The sequence below is a fragment of the Rhincodon typus genome, chromosome 33, assembly GCF_021869965.1.
Source record: "Rhincodon typus isolate 14 chromosome 33, sRhiTyp1.1, whole genome shotgun sequence".
NCBI classification, from domain to species: Eukaryota; Metazoa; Chordata; class Chondrichthyes; order Orectolobiformes; family Rhincodontidae; genus Rhincodon; species Rhincodon typus.
Window position 1 is genome coordinate 22,107,770 of NC_063364.1, and position 18,940 is coordinate 22,126,709.

The window sequence follows — 18,940 nt, forward strand, 5'->3', positions numbered from 1 at the left end:
TGGGATAGGTGCTGGTGGGAGTGTGGGGGTGGGGGAGGTGCTGGTGGAGTGTGGGGGTGGGATAGGTGCTGGTGGGAGTTTGGGGGTGGGATAGGTGCTGGTGGGAGTTTGGGGGTGGGGAAGATGCTGGTGGGAGTGGGGGCGTGGGGGAGGTGCTGGTGGGAGTGTGGTAGGTGGGGGAGGTGCTGGTGAGATGTTGGGGAAGGTTGAGAGAGGTGGAGTGTAGGTTGGAGGAGGGGAGAGTGTGGGAGTTCGGGAGGTGAGGATCTGGGGATTGGAACATGCGAGAGGGTGCCGGTAGGAGAATGTGAGTGCATGTGAAACAAAGAGAGCGATAAGACAAGACTCCTGACAGTTTCCTGGATCCCTCCCCAAGAAATTCTGTAAAATGTTGGGACAAGTGGCATCTTCTGAAAATAACATAATATAGGATATGGGACAATATATCAAATGGCAGGATGATCCTAAAATACAGGACGACTGGTTGCCAGAGCCACCATTGCCATGAATTGCTCTGTAGTGGTGAGAAACCAGTCACAGAGGTAAATCCAAGGAGTCTCTTTGGCTGGAATCACCAGCGGCCAACCTTGATGTCCATCACTTAGGATAGTCAATGGCAGGCAACACGCCGACACTCTGCAGATATCACCTTGTGAGCAGCTGTGGGTGAAGACATTTTAGATGGTTGTGAGCTTGATGAGTGACCCACGTGGCCCATCTTCTAGGAGGCTGCAAATGCCAGCAACGACTTGCTGAGAACCTCGGAACCTCTCGAGGTGCTCAAACACAGGTCCGTCCAGCAAGCTGGTCCTCCGCCTGTATCCCCTGTGTGGGGTTATCTGCCTCCTCCATGTTCATCCCCCCTACCCTGTAGAGAGGCAGCTGGGTGAGGAGAAGCCCAGCCTCATTCCTGCCAGTGTTGCTGGGTGCTCCTCCTCTCCTTCCTCATCAGAGGGCCAAAGTAAGGCCACAACTCAGCTCCCAGGCTGCTGAGGAGACAGGATAAGGATTAAAAAAAAACTCCACTTTTCAGTAAAGCTTTGGAAATTGGATCTAAAGCACTCTGAAATGAACAAATGCCTTTCACGGAGGCAAACTAACAACTTATAAAAGCTTACAAAACTTACAAAAGCTTTTATCAGTCTATCGTTGCTCATTCGTCAGTCCCCACTGTTCTCTCACCTTGTTCAACCTGGTGCGTTGCTGTAAGCCCGGGAAATTAGGGGATATTCAAGAATATAGGATTGAGGTTAAAATCAGATCAGATGATCAGCAGCAGAGCTGAATCCATGGTTGAAAATGCACACAAACGCATTTGCTGTTGCAGACTTGCTTGTCTCAAATGGTAGCCTGCATAATACCAAACATTCACAAAATAAAGATTTACCCTTTGTTCTTTCCTGGGATGTGAGTGTTACTGTCAAAGCCAGCCCATTTCTAATTGCCCTTGAACTGAGCGGCTTGCTGGGCCATTTCAGAGGGCAATTCAGAGTAAACCACATGGTCATGGGTCTGGAGTCACTTGTAGGCTACAGTGGATAAGGATGGCAGATTGTCTTCCCTAAAGGACATCGTTGAACAGGATGGAGTTTGAAAACAATTGATGATAGTTGTCAAATGGGCACACAAACATGGAACAAGAATAGGCCATTCAGCCCTTCATGCTCTGCTCCACCACTCAATAATGTCACGGCTGATCTGATTTTAACCGCAACTCTACATTCCGGCATATCTCTGATAATCTTTTGTCCTATTGGGAATTCAGAATCTATCCACCTCTGCCTTCGAAATATTTAAAGATCCTGCATCCACCATCCTTTTGAGGAAGGGAATCCCAAAGACTCATAACCCTCTGAGATAAAGAAAAACATTTGCCATCTCTGTTTTAAATGAGCACCCTCTCATTTTTAAGCTATGACCCCTTGTCCAAGTCACCAATGCCAAGACCAACTCTATATTCCAGATTTGTGCATTGAATTTAAATTCCATGAGCTGTTCTAGTGGGATTTGTGCTCACATCCCCAGGGCAATAGCCTGGCTCTCTGAATTTCTAGTGCAGTGACATTACTATGACACTATCTCCTCTAAAAAGCAAAGCTTAGTAGATCCCCAGCTCACCGACACATTGATCTGTTTCAATGCTTTAACGTCCCATGCACACGGGCTCCTATCCCTTCTCAGGAAGTGCGTTGCAAGAGATCTCAAGGGTGGCACAATGGCTCAGTGGTTAGCACTGCTTGCCTCACAGCGCCAGGGCCCCGGGTTCAATTCCACCCTCGGGTGACTGTCTGTGTGGGGTTTGCACATTCTCCCCGTGTCAGTGTGGGTTTCCTCCCACAGTCCAAAGATGTGCAGGCTAGGTGGATTGGCCATGCTAAATTGCCTGTAGTGTTCAGGGGTCTGTAGATTAGGTGGGTTATAGGAGGATGGGTCTGGGTGGGATGCTTCAAGGGTTGGCATGGACTTGTTGGGCCGAAGGGCCTGTTCCCACACTGTAGGGAAGATTCTATGAAAAATGAATAACTCCCTTGTCATGATGTGTAGCTTTAAAAAGTGACACTTTGAAATGTAGAGTTACAGTTAATGGAACTAGATTGGTAACTTGTGGTCATGAGTTCAAGTTGAGGAACTGAACTGAAGATAACAAGTGACATCTGCACTAACATCTGGAAAGAATGATTGTGAAAGGCTGTCGTTAAAACCCATCTGGTTCACCAATGTACTTTTAAGAATGGAATCTGTCACCTTTCTCAGTCTGGGCCACATGAGCTTCCACTCGCACACTACACATTGTTGGCTTTCCATTCCCTCTGAAGTGACCCCAGTAATCAACCCTGTTGTAAAAATGACTCAGACAACTGCTAAGGACCACCACTACCATCTTGCAGAACCTGAGGGGGTGCATGGGCAATAGATGTGGCCTCATCAATGACACCAACGGTCAGAAAACCTCCAACATCTCATTAATGTGCAAAGGTCAGCGATGTATCGAGTGCTGGAAATTGGGATCAGAATAGTGTGGTGGTTGTTTTCTATCCATGTGGACACAATAGGCCGAATTGCCTTTTCCTGTGCTGTAGATCTCTGTGATTCTGTGGTTCACTAATTTTCGCTGCACTTTCACATTGCAGGAAATATTTACAAACATGGTTCCAGGTTGAGGAAACAGAGCTAACAAGGTATGGAGCTGGATGAACACAGCAGGCCAAGCAGCATCATAGGAGCAGGAAGGTTGACGTTTCGGGCCTAGATTCTCCAGCATCTGCAGTTCCTACTATCTCCAGGTTGAGGAACTTGAGTTATGAGGATAGACTAGTATTGGGGACCATTCCCCTCAGTGGAGGTTGACAGGAGATTTGATGGAATCAATTTCACAGAGTCAATAGGGAGAAACTGCTCCCAGTGGTGGAAGGTTGGAGAACCAGGGACACTGATTTAAGGTAAATGGCTGAAGAACCACGGGCAACTTGAGGAAGAACTATTTTCATCAGTGAGTGGTTAGGTTTTGGAATGCACCATCTGAGAGTGTAGTGCAGGCAGGATCAATTGGAACTGATAATTATCTGAAGAGAGAAGAAAAATTCAAGATCGTGGATAAAGGGCAGGGGATTGGGACTAGTTGAGCTTCTCGTACAGAAAGCCAAATAGCCTTCTTCTGTGTTGCAGCTTTTCCATCCCCATCTCCAGCTGTTACAGTGTAATTTGTCATTTTACAATGATGCAGTGACACACTCCGTTATGTGGCTGTGAATGTGAGTACAGACGAGAACCAGATGGACAAACAGTTTGGGAAGACTTGGGCAAACATCAAGCCTGCCAGTTGTTGTTAAGGAGACTAACTCCAATGTCATTATCTCTCCTCATTCACAACCGCACTTGCAAACAAGAATATTTAAAACAAATGGGTTTCTGTGAGCAATATAATTGCAGACTGAAGAAAGCCATACACCAAACCAATCATGCATCCACTAATTTCAACAGAAAGCAATTTCTGAGCTGAAATATGATGGGTACCAATGTAAGCAAAAAAGGTTAAGTTCAGAATTTCTTTAGATGTTTTCTGTTATAAAAATTTTCATTCCCACAAGCCTGTCTTTAAAGGTAATGGGGCAAAAGTGTGAATATTACATTCCATCTCTCAGGTTGAGGATGTGATCTTTGCATTACTGGAACTGATGTCTTTAACTCTCTGACCTGCTGCCGTTTGCTTTTCCCAACCAAAATCTTCTGTGATTGACATTTTTGTGAGATGAGGGTGAAAGGTGAACAATAATAAAGCAAGATAAACAGAAAAATGGACATGCATTTTCTGACACATATCTTTAGCCCAAAGGCCTGATCAACTGCCCAAATGCAAAACTTCTAACCAAAAAGGAACTCTCATTCGAACTCCAGGGCGGTCCCTGCCTCTCAATCATTTTATTTAGTCAAACAATGTGAGTTAGCACTGAGCTGAACTCACTCACTTTCATAGGGGCCAGAGTGGGGATTTGGAGAGTTCACAACCTCATTCCCTCTCCATCTTCCTGCAGTGGGCAACGTTGCCCAGTTCAAAACTAGCTTTCACTTGCCATAGTGAGACAAGGTTGTTCAGGGCGTGGCTCGTGGGAGACGCAACATGTCAGGACGACATTGACTGATTTACTTCACATGACAGCCTGGTCCCGCCATTGGATCATAAAAGTTAATGGAACAGACGCTGAACGCATACCCCTGTGTACTGCAGGCTAGCATGAGGGGACACAGTTTGAAAGTAAAGGGTCTTCCATTTGAAACGGCAAACATTTTCTTTCAGAGAGTCGAGCAACTTTGGAACTCCTTTCCGTGGAGAGCAGAGGAGGCAGCATCATTGAATATTTTTAAGGCAGTGCCAGATAGATTCTTGACTAACAGAACAGTTAAAGGGGCTGTGGGCAGGAATATGGAGTTCAGGACACATCAGATCAGCCATGATCTTATTGAATGGCGGAGAGGCATGATGTGTCAAATGTGCCAAATCCAGCTCCTAATTTATGCCATGAATGCAGAAGGGGCCATTCAGCCCATCTAGTCCTGCAGCAATCCTCTGAGGAGCATCCCTGTAACCCTGCATTTACCACAATTAAATGCACATTCCTGAGACTCTACGGGGCAGTTTAGCATGGCCAATCCACCTAGAGTGTACATCCCTAGTACAGAGGGGAAAGAGGCCATCTGAGTCCACACCAACCCTCTGAAGAGCATTCTACCCAGATCCCCATAACCCTGCATTTCCCATGCCTAACCCATCCAACCTGCACATCCCTCGACGTTACGGGCAATTTAGCATGGCCAATCTACCTACCCTGCACGTCTTTGGACTGTGGGAGGAAACCGGAGCACCCGGGGGAAACCCACGCAAATACAGGGAGAATGTACAAACTCCACACAGACAGTTGCCCAAGACTGGAATTGAACCCGGGTCCCTGGTGCTGTGAGGCAGCAGTGCTAACCATTGATCCATCATGCCGCCCTTCGTTCTGAATGACAACAGCAGAGGGTTTGTCACCTTTTTTGCTCTTGGGAAATGCTAGTGCTGGCAAGGCCAGTTCCACTGCCTAAGCCCAGTGGCATGCTGAAGAGGGCATGGCTAATGTTCCCTCTGGCTCTGCAGCCATTCTGAGGGTCCATGTGCATCGAGGGCCATGTCAACACCTTCACTCCCAGCTTCTCTGGTTACAGTGGCACATGGATCATTGGGGGTCTGTGCAGTGACTGGGAAGGCCAGAGGGAACGTAGGTGGTGGTGAACCTTTTCCTTAAGCAGCTGCGCCCCTTATCATTCTTTTCTCATCAGAACCATGTGTAGATCCTGACAAAACACTTAGATGGACCACAAAAATCAATTTTGTTGTGTATAATAACAACTAAATGAAATGAAGAAATGTCTGCAGCCACAGATTCAAACTTTGAACATGCAAAGTGCCAGAAGAACCCAACAAGACACTAAGAACTCCTAATGATCCCTTAATCTGAGTCAAAAGGCAGCCCCCTCCCTACTTTATGATGGGCTCATCTTTCATTCTGACCAGCTCTCAAAAGGAGCTCACTGCACTAAGAGTTGAGCTATCAGTGCTGGAAAAGGAAATTTACTTGTTTTTGCGGCCATGTTAACATCGAAGAATTCCCAGGTCAAGTACAAAATGGCTTTTATCTTGGATAACACCAATTGCTGATATGGTCAATTTCACCTCAGAACAGTTACACATTTCTGTTTGATGTCTCCCTCCAGTTGTTCTTGACGTCTCTTTAAAGTCCTAAAATTCTTGTCTATCTTTAGTGGACTGGTCAAATACACATCTACCAAGCTCATGAAGTTGTTTCCACTTTCAAAATTCATTGCTTCAAATCTTTTCCACCTTGCGATTTTGTTCCAATAAAAATACACTGATTACACCACCATTGTTTACCACAGTTTTCTTTTACTTGTAGGTGGACTGTGGGCACCGGTGGCTTGGCCAGCACTTAATGCCCATCCCTAACTGCCCTGAAGTAGTTGGAGGTGAGCTGTCTTCTTGAATGACTGCAGCTGTTGAGATGTGGAGTGCACATGCAGCTTTGTAGGGAATTCCAGGGTATTGATGCAACGATGGCAATGGAACAGTGATACAGTTTCACGTCAGGATGGTATGTGGCTTGGAGGGGAAATTGTAGGTGATGGCCCTTCCAAGTATATGCTGCCCTTATCCCTCTGGAGGGCAGAGCTTGTGGATTTGAAAGACTGAAAGAGCCTTGGTGATTTGCTGCAGTGCATTTTATAAACGGATCATTGCTGCTACTGATGGTGTTAGTGGTCAGCTTAAAATTTATTGGTAATGGGCTGTGATGAGAACATTTTATCTTCTGGTGAAGAAGCAGGAATCATTTCAGGCAGGCCTGGGGTTGGCACTAATACGTACATGAAGACTGTGGGTGGTGTAGTGGACACATGAAACTAGCTGCTACTTAAGTGACAGTGGGACGACTGTAGGGATTTGTAGGGGGAGGTGATGGCCTAGTGGTATTATCGCTGGCCTGTTAATCTAGAGACCCAGGTGATGTTACGGTGACTCAAGTTTGAATCTTGCCAAGGCAGATGGTGGAATTTAAATTCAATAATAATCTGGAAGTAAGACTCTAATGATGGTCATAGATCCATTGTCGGTTATTGAAAAAATCTATATGGTTCATTAATGTCCTTTAAGGAAGGAAACTGCCATCCTTACCTAGTCTGACCTATATGTGACTCCAGACCCACACTGAGTTTGGTCAGATTGGCCATGCTAAATTATCCCATACGGATGTGCAGGCTAGGCGGATTAGCTATGGGAGCTGTGGTGTCACGGGGATAGGGTGAGGAGATGCATCCGGGTGGGATGCTGTTCGGAGAGTCAGTCCAGACTCAATGCACCTAAAGGCCTCTTTCCACACTGTAGGGATTCTGTGATTCTGTTTCTCCCAAACTACCTTCCACCATCATCCCAACAGGGTGAGCCCCCTCTCAGGAGGAGCACTTCATCCCTGAATTTTCCAAGAGTTTAAGAATGGTTGACTCTTAAATGCCCTCTGGGAAGGGCCATAAATGACACCCTCATCCCGTGAATGAATAGAAAAAAATTTGGGAACGAGCTCACAATCTGTCTTTTCTCCAACATGATGGTCAGGGCATTTATCTTTGAGAATGGAATCTTCCAGTGCAATCACTTTCTGGAATTTCACATGGTTGTTGGTTTATTTTAGTGGTGGTCAGTTATCTTTTCTGAGGTGACCAATTTTTCAAGTGCATCTGGCAGAGCTAGGGATTTGGTGGAGCAAGTTTGCATTTGAAATTCCATTAATTGTGTGCGTGGTGGGGGGGGCACGTTTTTCAGATTTTGGTTTTGAGTCAGTATGCCATCGTGACAACTGACATAACACTGATATCTGGTAGCCAAGCCTCCAGGATTGCCTGGGAAACTCCAGGAATAACGTTAAATGACGTGAGCAACTTTGGAGAAAATTCCGACCTGGCAGAAAATTCATTGCGGCTTTAAAAAGTGCTTGGATTTCTTTGAGCTGTCTTTCATTTTCTTTAGACGCTTTCATTTATTAGTTCGGAATATATTAGGTTTAGGGAGGAGAAAGCTTTTTGACCTGGTAGAGAAGCTAAAACCAACAGGCCCTGAAATGAAGCCTTTGACAATAGATCCAGCACAAATTGGCAACTTTAGCCCTGGATCTCTTCTTGCTGCCATGGACTTTCCTGTATTATTTACCACTCAATTCTGAGTAATTCTTCTCTGGAGGTTTTCCCTAACTGCTCTAGGTTCAAAGCAATGCACCACATCTTGAGGTAATCAACTTTCAATCATTCCACAAACAAGAAAGACAGAGAGAGATGGAAAGAAAAGGGCATAAAGTCCCATTTTACATATATATTATTTATGAAATTCAAGCTAAGTACACCAACAAAATAATTTATGAAAGTCATAGACAATAATAGGTTTGCATCAGCGGTAAATATATTAAATACAGATAGTGCATACTGATGTATGGAAGGAGGTGTTATTCCTGGGTTCTGGCTCCCTCTGCTGTTGAAAGGAGTGAATTGAAACTCTTGGAAAATTCAGTGATGAGGTGCTCCTCCTGAGGTGGGGCTCCCCCTGTTGGGTTGATGGTGGAAGGCAGTTTGGGAAAAACAGAATCACAGAATCCCTACCGTGTGGAAAGAGGCCTTTCGGTGCATTGAGTCTGGACTGACCCTCTGAACAGCATCCCACCCGGATGCATCTCCTCACCCTATCCCCGTGACACCACAGCTCCCATAGCTAATCCACCTAGCCTGCATATGCCTATGGGATAATTTAGCACGGCCAATCTGACCAAACTGCACATTGTTGGATTGTGGGAGGAAACCATAGCACCTGGTGGACATGGGAGGATTGTGCAAGCTGCACACACAGACAGTCTTCGGAGGCTGGAATCGAACCTGGCTCCCGTGCACTGTGAGGCAGCGGTGCTAACCACTGAGTCACAGTGCCCCCCCTCTATTATTTGGGCAGAGTTGTATTACTGTGTCAAGGGTCTCACCTGCCAGTGATAGACCAGGGCTGCTTCTTTACAGGAAAGCCCAGACAACCGTGTGCAAGTCAGGTAACATTCCCTAAGATTGAAAACCCCAGGGTAGATGTCCTGCTCGGCAAGAGCTGCTGGCCATTCACTGCAAACCCACCCTACCCCACCTTGTGCCCAGCTGCTCGAGAGACCACACTCCTGTAGGAAGGACAGGCTCTGGCGTCCCAGAAATTATGGAGGGTCCAGGCCATGGGAAAGTATTGTGTGAGCGTAGTGCTCTGGGAGGAAGGGGTGGTTTTGCAAGATGGGGGGTTGCAAGGCAAGGGGAACACTAGGACAGAAGAAATTGCAAGGGTGTGGCTTCCTGGCAGGGTACCGCCTTCCCAATGTCCATTCCCATAATTGGCACTGAGCATCTTTGATCAAGGGGTGCTCGTCACCCCCATCCCATTGAAGTGACAAGTGCCCTACACTGTATTGACCTGTCGTGTACGCTTCATTGTGATAGGCTTTCCTCTAGTGAGGTGAATCACAGACCACTTTCTCAAGGGCAGCCTGGGACAGGCAATAAAATGCTGGTCAGCCAGCGAAATTCGCGTCCCACAAGTGAATAAAAAGAAAGAATGACGCCGTGTTGAGGTTCTCCATCAGCAGTGGAGCAGCAAGGCCCAGAATTCCAGTTGAGATGGTGAGGAAGGAGGATCAGGTAATGACACCACCCTGCTAAGGCAATAAATAAGGTATAGAAGCAGAAGTAGGCCATTCAGCCCATCAACACTGCTCTAGCATTCAACAACATCATGACCAATCATGATAAATCCTCAACTATACTTTCCTGCCTTATTCCCAATGACTTTTGATTCAGTTACTGATTAAAAACCCATCTGGCCTTTGAATATACTTAATGACCCATTCTTGACAGCTTTCTGTGGTAAATAATTTCACAGATCCACAACTCTCTGAGAAAAAAAATCCTCTTCATTTCTGTCTTGAATGGCTGACGTATTGTTCTGAAACTGGATCCCCAAATTCTGGACTCCCTCCGATGGGAAACATTCTTTCAACATCTAGCCTATCAAGCTGCCTCAGAATCCTACATGTTTTGATAAGATCAAACTTCAGCCCATGTCCAGCCTGCTTGAACTTTCTTAATAAGGCACCGCCTTCATCACAATAATCAATCTAATGAACCTTCTCTGAACTGCCTCCATTGTAATTACATTCCTCCTTAAATATGGAGATCCAAGCAGTGTGGACTACTCGAGGTACCAATGTCCTATATAGTTGTAATGGGACTTCTTTTATGTTCCATCCCTCCTGCAATAAAGTTAACAATCCATTTGTATTTATAATTACTTGCTGTAACTGCACCCTAACATTCTGTATTCCATGTACAAGGATAACTAGATCCTGCATTATCACAACATTCTGCCATATCTCATAGAATCCCTTCAGCGCAGATTGAGGCTATTTGGCCCACCAAATATGTAATCGATCCTCTGTAGAGCTTCCCACCCATACCCAGCCCCCGACCCTATCCTCATAATCCCTTATTTAGCATGACCAATCCACCTAACCTGCATATCTTTGGACTGTGGGAGGAAACCGGAGCACCCGGAGGAAACCCAAGCAGACACGGGAAGGGTGTGAAAACTCCACACAGTGGCCCAAGGCTGGAATTGAACCAAGGTACCTTATTATAGATATATATGTCTGCTTGGTGAAATGAAATATCATCTTCTCTCCTTTCATTAGCATCCTCAGTAGTTCGAGGGTCACTGAAGCACAGCTTCATGCCATGATTTTACCATCAGGGAGGGTGAGGAGCAGGCAGGCCTTAAGTTGACCTCAACTAGAACTGAGATGGAATCTCACCATATTGACATTATTCTGAACCCTGTGATAACCATCTTGCCAGTTGAGCTAACCAGACTCCAGGCTTCCTACATTGCTCGTTAAAAATCCTCTTGCATTATTTGACTGGTCAGACATTCAATATCATCAGAAAAAAAATCAGATAGCCATTCATCTGATATCTGTTTGGGGGTTGTTGCTGTGCACAGAATTGGTACACATTTGTCAATGTAACACCGATCTCTAGATTTCAAAGGAATTATTATAAAAACTGCTTTGAGATGTGTCAATGCAAGAAGGCATTAAATAAGTTCAAATGTTATTATTCATTATGAAGTCATCAGGGATCTGGCCACATAAGTTTGAAGCATGAATTCTCTGAAGTAGCTTTTTCCTTAGATTCCTTTCCCTTTTTGTGGATCAGATACTTTAATGTGGTTGCCAGACCACTAACTACTGAGACTCCTTCATTAGATCAGCCTCAGGGTGAAGCAACCAAATCAGCACTGACAACGAGGACCGTCTCACTATCGACTGGTAATCTCTTCAATTTCTTTTTGTGATTATTACATTTAATTTATCCTCACAGTGACCTGTATCTTTAAGTAGAGGTGACATTAAAAATGATAAAGCTGCCTGATTGCTTGTTTCTAAGCATGTAGTGCCTGCTAATTTAAAAGCAAGTTAAAACGCAAGTTACCATACTCTATGAAGAAATGTACAGTGGTGATATTCACTTCCCTGACAGTTTACCCTGATTATGATCGGCTTATATTCATTGATGTCTAATTGAAGTTTGGATGTATTATAATGAAATTTAGATACATGGATGTAACTTGACACTGGCTAAAAGGATGCCATATTCGGCATTATTTTGGGTTTAATTTTGGGGTTGATCCCAAAAAGGTAACTCCAAGTCTCCATTGTAAATCTTTCTACTACGGTGGTATAACATATTTAATTCACAGAAGGGATGTGCTAAACTGTAAACCTACCATTACCCCTTTGTTCAGGTCCATTCAATAAGATGGGGTTTCTAGCCTCCTGAACTATTCTAGGGTGTCAGCTTCATTGAGGGAAGCAGACTCTCAGTCTCTGTGCTAAGTCACTGATAAATCAGGACCACTGAAGCATCACCAGGAGAGAGGTAGAAAGTCGAGACCCTTAAGCCCGGTGTTAAAGTAAGTTTGTTTTAATAATAAAAAATAAAATCATTAGGAATGTTTTAATTACACTTACCTGTCTAATTTTAATCTTTGTAGGCAGTCCTTCAATGGGGCGAAGTTCCAGATCAGGCATGTATAAATAATAAAGAGTTGTGTGACTATTTCTCTTTTGACTCAGCTTGTGTTGAAAGCCTGTCTCTGGCTCTTCCTCATACTCTGGAGTTTCTTTGTACTTTGCCATCACTTCAGGGAGGCGAAGATGCAACAGCTCATGAGCAGAAGGCCGATACCTACCCCAAGTGAAAGGCACAAGCTTAGTCTCAGTGGAGATCTCGCCCACAATAACCCTGGAAGACAGCTAGACAGGAGGAGAGAAGGAGAAAGAATACCACGTAGCAGAATGACAGTAAAATAAATAATTGGAGAAAAAGTTTGGGCAGCACGGTGGCTCAGTGGTTAGCACTGCTGCCTCACAGCGCCAGGGACCTGGGTTCAATTCCACCCTTGGATGACTGTCTGTGTGGAGTTTGCGCAATCTCCCTGTATCTGCGTGGGTTTCCTCCAGGTGCTCTGGTTTCCTCCCACAGTCCAAAGATGTGCAGGCTAGGTGGATTGGCCATGCTAAATTGCCCAGAGAGTTCCAGGATATATAGGTTAGGGGGATTAGTCATGGTAAATGTGGAGTTATGGGGATAGGGTCAGGGAGGTGGATCTGGGTGGTATGCTATTTGGAGGATCGGTGCAGACTCAATGGCTTCTTTCTGCACTGTAGGGATTCTAGGATTCAACATTCCTTGGAAGGAAGCCAATTCTCAATCTTGTGCTTTGTTAAACTGATTGTCCATTGAGGTCATGAGGTTGCTGAATTCAGAACAGAAAGGGCCCAAAATGCATACCACACACAACAGAGAGAGACAAACCAGCTGACCTTTCTTACAACAGTTATAAAATGATTTTAAGTAATAAGTAAACTGACCATGACATTATTAGTTCTGTATACACCAATGGAAGAGATGAAGACCATTACCACTTCAGCTAACAAATCTCTGCAGAAATACTTTGTAGAGAACCTGTTTACCAACCATGTCAACACCCTGAAGCATGCTGGTGTGTGTGTGTGTGGAGGTAAATCAATGATGCAGATTCCATATGGCCATCTCGCAATTAGTTATTGTACACAAGGTATGTAGGAAATCTAACATCAGTACAAGATTCCTTGATATCACTGACTCTCCTGATACTTCTGTTAGATCCATGGTGCAATACAACATTGGTGAGATACAAAGTCACAGGAGAACATTATAAGTGACGTTTGTCGACAGTTGACAATGCTTGCAGGATCTATTATCATAAGAACAAAAGAAATAGAAGCAGTACCAGATCATTGGATTCCTCACAACTGCTCTGCCATTCAATTAGATCACAGCTGATTTGACTATGGCCTCAACTTCACTTCCTGGTTGCCCCCATAATCTTTAGTTCCCTTGTTAATCAAAAGTCTGTCTAACTCAATTCAAAATATATTCAATGACCCAACTTCCACTCTCTTTGGGGTAGAGAATTCCAAAAAGTAACAATTCTTGAAGTAGAGATAACACTGTGTGGAGCTGGAGGAAAACAGCAGGTCAGGCAGCATCAGAGGAGCAGGAAAGCTGATGTTTCAGGTCGGGACCCTTCTTCAGAAATGGGGAGGGGGAAGGGAGCTCAGAAATAAATAGAGAGGAGGGGTGGGGCTGGGGGAGGTAGGTGGGATGGGGATAGGTGAGTGCAGGTAGGCAGTAGTGGGGATTAATCAGTGAGGTGGGAGAGAAGATGGACAGGTTATATCAGGTCAAGGAGTTGGGGATGAGAGGGAGGGTTGGTCATGGGAGAGGCCGGGGGTGGGGAGATTTTGAAACTGGTAAAGTCTACAAATAGACCATTGGGCTGTAGGCTCCCGAGGTGGAGTATTAGGTGCTGCTTCTCCAGTTTCTGGGTGGCATCATTATGACACTGGAGGAGGCCCAGGATGGACATGTCACCCAGGGAGTGGGAGGGGCAGTTGAAATGGTTCGCGACCAGAAGGTGTTGTTGTTCATTGCGAATAAAGCGCAAATGCTCTACAAAGCGGTCTCTGAGCCTCCGTTTGGTCTCACCAATGTAGAGGAGGCCACATCGGGAGCAGCAGATGCAGTAGACCACATTGGCGGATGTGCAGGTGAACCTCTGACTGATGTGGAAGGTTTGTTTAGTGCCTTGAATGGAGGTGAGGGAGGAGGTGTAGGCGCAGGTGTAGCACTTCCTGCGGTTTCAGGGAAAGGTGCCAGGGATAGTGGGGCTAGTGGGGAGTGTGGAGCGGACAAGCGAGTCATGGAGAGAGCGGTCCCTATGAAAGGCAGATAAGGGTGGGGAGGGAAATGTCTCTTTGGTCGTGGGGTCGGATTGCAGGTGGCAGAAGTGGCAGAAAATGATGGGTTGCTTACGGAGGTTAGTGAGGTGATATGTGAGGACAAGGGGGATTCTGTCTTTGTTTTTGTGGAGGGGAGGGGATGTGAGGACAGAGGTGCGGGAAACGCAAAAGGTGCGGTCGAGAGCATTTTCGACCACCAAAGGGTGGACGTTGCAGTCCTTGAAATAAGAGGACATCTGGAATGTTCGGGAGTGGAACGCCCCATCTTGGGACCAGATGCAGTGGAGGCGGAGGAATTGGGAGTAGGAATCCTTGAAGAATTTTCTCTTAATTTTGCCCATATAGGAAGTTCCTTCTCTTCAAACTGTGTCTCCTAGTTCTAGAGAACCTCTACCCCCATAAGGGAAATCATTCTCTAAGCATCCACCCTGCCTAATGCCCTCAGAATCTTCTGTGTTTCAATAAGATCACCTCTCATACTGGTTCATGTTGTGGCACTATTTAAGAAAGGTAATAAGGAAAAGCCAGGGAACTATAGACCGGTGAGCCTGACACTGGTGGTGGGCATGTTGTTACAGGGTCCTGATGAAAGCTTTCAGCATGAAACATTGATTTTCCTGCTCCTTGGATGCCATCTGACCTGCTGTGCTTTTCCAGCTCCACATTTATTGACTCTAGTTTCCAACAACTGCAGTCCTTACTGTCTCCACATTGTTGGAGAGAATCCTAAGGGACAGGATTTACATATATTTGGAAAGGCAAGGACTGACCAGGGGTAGTCAACATGGCTTTGTGAGTGGAAAATCATGTCTCACTAACTTGATTGAGTTTTTTGAAGAAGTAACAAAGAGGATGATGATGGCAGAGCTGTGGATATGATCTATATGGACTTCAGTAAGGTGTTTGACAAGGTTCCTCATAGTAAACTGGTTGCAATGTTAGATCACGTGGAATACAGAGAGAACTAGCCATCTGGATAGTGGTTCAAAGGTAGAAGATAGAGGGTGGTGGTGGAGGGTTGCTTTTCAGACTGGACTGGCGGTGTGCCACAAGGCTCGGTGCTGGGTCCGCTGCTTTTTGTCATTTATATAAATTATCCGGATGTGAACATAGGAGATATGGATAGTAAGTTTGCAGATGACACCAAAATTGGAGGTGTAGTGGACAGCGAAGAAGGTGACCTTGGAGTACAATGGGATCTTTATCAGATGGACTAATGGGGTGAGGGTTGGCAGATGGAGTTTAATTTAGATAAGTGTGAGGTGCTGCATGTTAGAAAGGCAAATCAGGGCAGGACTTATACACTTTATGGTAAAGTCCTGGAAATAGTTGCTGAACAAAGAAATCTTGGAGTGCAGGTTCATACTTCTACGAAAGCAGAGTCCCAGGTCAACAGGACAGTGAAGGTAGCATTTGGTATGCTTTATTGGTCAGTGCATTGAGTATAGGAGTTGGGAGTTCATGTTGTGGCTTTACAGGACATTGGTTCAGTCACTTTTGGAGTATTGCATGCAATTCTGGTCTCCCTCCTATAGGAAGGATGTTGTGAAACTAGAATAGGTTCAGAAAAAATTTACGAGGATGTTGCCAGGGTTGGAGGGTTTGACCTTTAGGGAGAGGCTGAATAGGCTGGGGCTATTTTCCCTGGAGCATCGGAGGCTGAGGGGTGACCTTATAGAGATTTGTAAAATCATGAGGGGCATGGATAGGGTAAATAGACAAGGTCATTTCCCTGGGGTGGGGGACTCCAAAACTAGAGGGCATAGGTTTAAGGTGAGGGGGGAAAATATAAAAGGGATCTAAGGGGCAACTTTTTCACGCAGAAAGCGATGCATATATGGAATGAACTGCCAGACAAAGTGGTGGACGCTGGTGTGATTACAATATTTAAAAGGCATCTGGATGGGGATATGAATAGGAAAGGTTTAGAGGGATATTGGCCAAATGCTGGTAAATGGGACTAGATTAATATAGGATATCTGGTTGACATGGACGAGTTGGACTGAAGGGTCTGTTTCCGAACTGTATCTCTATGTCTCTGTGAGTATAGCCTCAATCAGTTCAAACATTCCTCAAAAAAATAACCTCTTTCTCCAAAGAGTAAACCTTCTCGCAACTGCCTCCAGTGCAATGTTCCTTAAATAAAGAGACCTAAACCAGATACAGCATTCCAGTTGTGGTCTCACTGATCCCCCATACTGTTGTAGCAAGTCTTCCCTAATTTTATACTCCAGCCCCCGCTGCACTAAAGGCTGACTATTCATATGCCTTCCTAAGTACTCACTGTACCTGTATGTTGGAATGGGTGAGATCCCTCCATACCTCAGCATTCTGCAGTCTCTCTCTGGTTAAATAATAACCAGCTTTTCTATTCTTTGCACTAAAGTGGACAACCTCAAGTTATATCCATTGACTAATTTTCCCCCAATCACTTAATGGACGTTTTAAAAGAATTATTCCATGAGATGTGGGAATCACGTGTTATGTATCCTTAACTACCCTTAAACTGAATGGCTTGCTGGGCCACTTTTGACGGAAATTTAGAGTCAACTACATTACTGTGGCTTTGGAATCAGATGTAGACCAGTTGGGTAAGGATGGTGGATTTCCTCTTTAAAAGACATTAATAAACCAGGGGTCTTTACAACAAATGATAGCTATACTAAAACTAGCTTTACCTTGCAGACCTGTTAATTGAATTCAAATTCTACCAGTTTCCCTGGTAGGATCTGTATCCATGACGTTAGCGCATTAAACTGGCCCTTTGGATTACCAGCCCAGTGCCATTATCACTGTACCATCATCTCAACCCCCCTATCTATACCACTTAGCAGATACTTTATGGTACCCTTATAACGTGCTTTTCTTCTCGTCTTCATACCACCAACAAATGTGGCTACAATATACCTGGTCCATTCAACTAAATCATTATGATACTTTGTAAATAGTTAAGGCCTCAGCACTAATCCATTAGTTACAGTTTGTCTGAAAATAACACATTTATCTTAATTCTGTTTCCTGTTAGTGAGCTAATCCTCTGTTCATGTTAATACATCACCTGTGACGCTGTGAGCACTTGTGCCATGATATTTTACACAGTACTTTAATGAATGCCTTTTGGAAATCCAAATATGCTACATTTACTGGTTACTCTTCATCTATCTTGTTTGCTACATCCTCAAAGAACGCTTATACATTTCTCAAACGTATTTATTTTGTAAAGGCTGCGTCTCCTGACATCAGCACGTGTGCACTATGCATCACTTCAAACCATGCAAGCACATACAAACAGTTTCAGGTGGACATGGCCCAGGGAGGGAGAGATCAGGACCTGGGAAGAGGGGGCTGGGGGAGATCAGGGCCTGGGGAATTTGGGACCATGGGGCAGGGAGAGATTGGGCTGTAGGACAGCGAGTGATTGCAACTGGGAAGAGGGGAAGGGATAGAGATCAGGACTTGGGAAGAGGGAAGTGGGGGAGATTGGGACCTGGGCACAGGGAGAGATTAGGGCTGGAGGGGGAGGGAGAGATCAGTACCTAGGAAGAGGGGGTGGGGAAGTTTGGGACCTCGGGAGATTGGGACCACTGGGCAGGGGGAGATCAGAAGTTGAGGTGGGGGAAGAGGGGGAATGGTAGATCAATACCTGTGTCGGGACCTGGGAGAAAACCAGAGGGATGTGTGGGTGGAAGTAAGGCTGTGGGATCGTGGGAGAACATAGAACATAGAACAGTCCAGCGCAGTACAGGCCCTTCGGCCCACAATATTGTGCCGACCTATTATCCTACTAAGATCAAACCACCCTGCATACCCTACATTTTACTATCCTCCATGTGCCTATCCAAGAGTCGTTTAAAAGTCTCTAAAGTATCTGACTCCACTACCACTGCCGGCAGTGCATTCCACACACCCACCACTCTCTGTGTAAAGAACCTACCTCCGACATCTCCCCGATACCTTCCTCCAATCACCTTAGAATTATGCCCCCTCGTAATAGTCATTTCCGCCCTGGGAAAAAGTCTCTGACTATCGAAGAAGGTGGGCTGGGAGCCTGGATCCTGGGCCTTTCTTGTCAACTGCCCCCAACCCCCATCCAGCTTCTGGACTCTCTTCCCTCCTCAATCCAGGGGACTACTTCCCTGTCCTGCGTATCCTCTCTCCACCACTGAACCCCATTCCAAAATCGCGCCTGCTTCCCGGTGCATGTGCAGCACTGCATTTGCATCACAGCATCAGATGATGTAAATCGTACATGATGATGCACTGTGTTCATGTGGGTTCCCGAGTGAATGAACACACATAGCTGCTTGTGGTTGCGGGTGTCATCAAACACTGCCTTTTTGTAAAACCATGTTGACACTGCCTGACTGTTTTATGGTTTTCCAAATGTTCTTCTACTATTTCCTTAATAATAGATTGCAGCGTTTTCCCAATGACAGATCATAGGCTAACTGGCCTATAGTTTCCTGCTTTCTGTCTCCCTC

General features: G+C 45.3%; 1 protein-coding gene across 1 annotated transcript in view; it reads right to left on the reverse strand.

The window, feature by feature from the left end:
* The window catches only part of LOC109937386, a 97,895-nt gene that overhangs the window by 51,908 nt on the left and 27,047 nt on the right, over window positions 1-18,940 (reverse strand). The window contains exon 13 of the mRNA XM_048615739.1: window positions 12,144-12,360. Within this exon, the coding sequence (XP_048471696.1) occupies window positions 12,144-12,360 (217 nt within the window). The remainder of the gene's footprint in view (window positions 1-12,143; window positions 12,361-18,940) is intronic.